Raw genomic sequence first — 3,653 nt, forward strand, 5'->3', positions numbered from 1 at the left:
TTATATCTCAGTATGTAATGTCTGTTAAAAATTTTGGTCTCAGTATGTAAAAACTATGTAATTATTATTTTGTTGAGTGTAATCCCCTGTAAAATTTCTCCATTATATAAATCTATGCTTGTTTTATAATGAGACTCCAAGTTTAAAAACATTCTGTCTCTCTTGTCTTGGTTCTTCTCCTCAGTCCTTGTCTTAGTAACCGACCGGTGAACAGTAACTGTATCAGGAATAACCAAAATCATATAAGACCTGTGCGGGCTAAGTAAGAAGGGTAGCAACCCAAAATCTTACGCATAAGCCGGGGCACTGATTGAAAGGTGAGGTCCTGAACAGGTGAGGCTCCCTGGAAAACAAACAAGAAAAGAAAGCAGTTTAGCAGTTTAGTAAAAAAAAAAAAAAAGTAAAAATTTTAAAAGTCAATATATTTAACCATACCATCATGGTATTGTGACTATCTACTTTATTTCTGCACTTCATATTACTGTATTTTTCTTTTACTATTTACTGTTAACTATTACTGTTTACTGTCAAGTTATTTTTATTTACTGTTAATCTACTCTACTTACTTTATTTCTGCACTTCATATTACTGTATTTTTCTTTTTACTATTTATTGTTAACTATTACTGTTTACTGTCAAGTTATTTTTATTTACTGTTAATCTACTCTACTGTTAAAAAAAAAAAAATTGGTATCAATCTACTCTACTGTTAAAATATATATATATATGATAAAAAAATTTATTAATAAATAATTAATGGTTTTTAATAATAATAAGTGTTTAGTAAATTTAATGAGTCATTTAAATATCTTTATTTAATTAACCTTTTATACATTGAACAAATATAAAAATCTCTTATAAATCCAAACACTAGGTCACGCCGCAGCTGTGGTTACTCGCAGATGCATTCTCCCATCTTCGTTCGTTTCCCTCCCTCTTATTTCCTCTGATTTGGTAGCAGAGGTTGCCGAAGAAGGGAATGGGGAAGACGGCGAAGGGATCGCGGAAGGGGAAGAAGGCATGGAGGACCGATATCACCACCAACCACATCGACGATTACTTCGACGAGTCCATCAGGGACGCCTTCACCGGCAAGGCTTCCGAGACGAAATCCACTGACAGTAAGTGCCCTCTACTTCTTCCTTTTTTTTGTTAGGCTAAATCCTGCTCAGTACTCATGCTTTTGTTTCTCCCTTTTTACGCTGTGACGGCGCTGGTCATGGAATTGACGATTCCTTGATCGATCAATAATCAATTTTTCTATGAAGAGGAACTTAAGAATGTGGGCTGTAATGGAGCTGTAGGACATGATAATCATTTAGAAAAAGAACGTGGTTCTGTCATGCGGATCGCTTTTAGAATTGGGCTATTTGTGGATCTGAATGGTCTTACTTTTGATTTAAATAGGTGGACACCATAGGATAGCTTGTTCGTTTTTTTGGATAATGAGAAATTGTCCAATTCTACCTAAACCGAGTGATTGATCCCCAGTGTTGTAACTACACGGAGAAATAAAAACCCATGACCTGTTTTTCACCTGCCAAACTCAAGTATTTGACATTTTACTGGTCATGGTTGTTTTCACCTACGGTACCAAACAGGGTTTACACATTACTTAGCATCCTTTTTATTGTGAAGATCCAATCAGGTATATCAGATGATGATTAGGTTTTACTGTATCTAACTAAACTAATATTAATATTTGAAACAACTTGGAAAGCAACCCTTGAATGTTGCTCTCTCTCTCTCTCTATGTTCCATGTGAAATTCTCATTCCAATTTAGTGGTAGCTTGGCCACATATGGTACATGACCATGCTATTTAGTGAATTCAATTGGTTCCCTGCAATCAGTAGTTGCATTTGTTTGGGTAGTTCTTTTAGTAACTTAAGTAGGTAGAATACCATGTTATCGTGGTCTATTGATTGTTATTGACTGATGCAGAAATTCCTGTGAAAAGAAAAATTGAGAAACACAAGAAAAAAGTTCTCCATTATGATAGCTTGCTTCAGAAAAATCCTTTTGTCCAAGCTGTTCCATCGTCTTCTTCAAAAAAATCAAAGCGGAAAAAGAAACAAGTGAACACACAAATAATAGAGACTGACAAATCTTCACAGGTGTACAATCTCTCTTAAGTGTTCTTTTTTTATATATAAAAGTTTATGATATGCATCTCCTATACTGTTTATGTCCTCAGGTAGATGATATAACTTCCACTCTAACTGACATATGGAATAATGAAGGTTCTCCGACTTCTCTACTTCTCATTTGGTCTATTGTATCACTAAGTTCTAAAAGTTGAATTCAACATCATAAATTCTCTCTAAATCTTTCAGGTCAAGCAACTGACATGCCTAAAAAGGTGAGTTTTTGTTTATTTGACAATCAATGTTTGGTAACAAGCCATTGATACTCATGTGAAAGTGTCTCTGATAGTTATTTGTTTCTGAAATTCGTAGTCTTGTAATGGATCCCAAGAAAAGTTTGGTAAATTTAAGGGACTTGAATTTTCTATTTGTCTATTTGATTTTATCTCTGGTCCAGCACAAGACATGATAATGTATCACGACTGCTATCTTGATCATTCCATTAGTTGAACCATTAATATTTGAAATGAGCATTTGCTTCCCCATTGTGAATGTAAATTGTGATGGAAAGTAGTATTGTGTTGTTGATATCATTTAGTAGGACAAATATTAATGCCACTAAATTTTATATGATCATTTTTTTTTTTTTTTGCATAATATGGGCCTATCCAAAATGCTTAATAGCTGCTATAGCATTTACCGGCTAACATAGAAAGCCCATTTAAGATAATGTATAGAGAGCCAAATTAATCTTTTTGATTATTTCAAACTGTTATGTGAATTGAATTAAAATATCTTGAGTGTGAGAAAAAATCCACAAAATTGTTTGAGCTAATCAATTTTCATAATGTACCATATAGGCATAAACATATGATTAACATTTTTCTGCTTTCATTGACAATATGGATTATTTATTTATGATGTTGTTGGATCATATTATGCCATTTTTTCTTAACATCAGACTAGGGATTTTCCTTTTAATTGTTTGTTCCTTCCTGAATAAGAATAGATGTTTCTCATTTCTCAACCACTTGATTTTAATTTATTTTTTTTTTAAATTTCTTCCCATATTTGTTCTCGCAGAAACAGAAGTCATCTATCATTCAAGCTGTCGAAGTGGAACCACTGGGTTGTTCATTTAATCCTTCATTTGAGGCTCATCAAGTAAATATTCAAATCGTTATGCACTATTGGTTTGGTGTTATTCCAATTCTCCCTATTAGAATCTCACTTTTGTGTTCTGTCCTACTGTTTATATAGGATTCATTTTCTCTAGCTGTTGTCAGTGAGATGCAGAAAATTTACAGAAAAGAATTGGGTCCTCAAGCTGTACCAAAAACAGTTCCAGGTGAAGCAATTGCAGATGAAGATGTGAGCATGACAAATCTCTCTTAATTGTTCATATTATACAAAAGTTGTTTCTTGTTGAAGATATTTGATTTTTAGCAAAAAAAAAAAAGCTGCTTCTTTGATGAACCCTTGTGCATTTTTGGTTGCACTTTAATAGATGAATTACATACTCATAAACATAATCATAAACCAGTAATTGATGGCATTTGATAATGAT

General features: G+C 33.2%; 1 protein-coding gene across 1 annotated transcript; it reads left to right on the forward strand.

The window, feature by feature from the left end:
* Positions 1-856: 856 nt before the first annotated feature.
* Positions 857-3,497, forward strand: LOC122040255 (ribosome biogenesis protein NOP53-like). Its single transcript, XM_042599587.1, has 6 exons — positions 857-1,121; positions 1,944-2,116; positions 2,197-2,242; positions 2,336-2,361; positions 3,170-3,250; positions 3,347-3,497. Exons 1-6 carry the CDS (start codon positions 980-982, stop codon positions 3,479-3,481), a joined length of 603 nt encoding a protein of 200 aa, XP_042455521.1. The 5' UTR covers positions 857-979; the 3' UTR covers positions 3,482-3,497.
* The last annotated feature ends 156 nt before the right edge of the window (positions 3,498-3,653 follow it).

Source organism: Zingiber officinale, chromosome 2A (assembly GCF_018446385.1).
Source record: "Zingiber officinale cultivar Zhangliang chromosome 2A, Zo_v1.1, whole genome shotgun sequence".
Taxonomy (NCBI): domain Eukaryota; kingdom Viridiplantae; phylum Streptophyta; class Magnoliopsida; order Zingiberales; family Zingiberaceae; genus Zingiber; species Zingiber officinale.

Coding starts and splice junctions, on each gene's coding strand:
- LOC122040255 (XM_042599587.1), top strand. CDS start 980: ATGGGGAAGACGGCGAAGGGATCGCGGAAGGGGAAGAAGGCATGGAGG. Junction 2,243..2,335: donor TGACATATGGAATAATGAAG/GTTCTCCGACTT, acceptor TAAATCTTTCAG/GTCAAGCAACTGACATGCCT. Junction 3,251..3,346: donor CTTCATTTGAGGCTCATCAA/GTAAATATTCAA, acceptor CTGTTTATATAG/GATTCATTTTCTCTAGCTGT.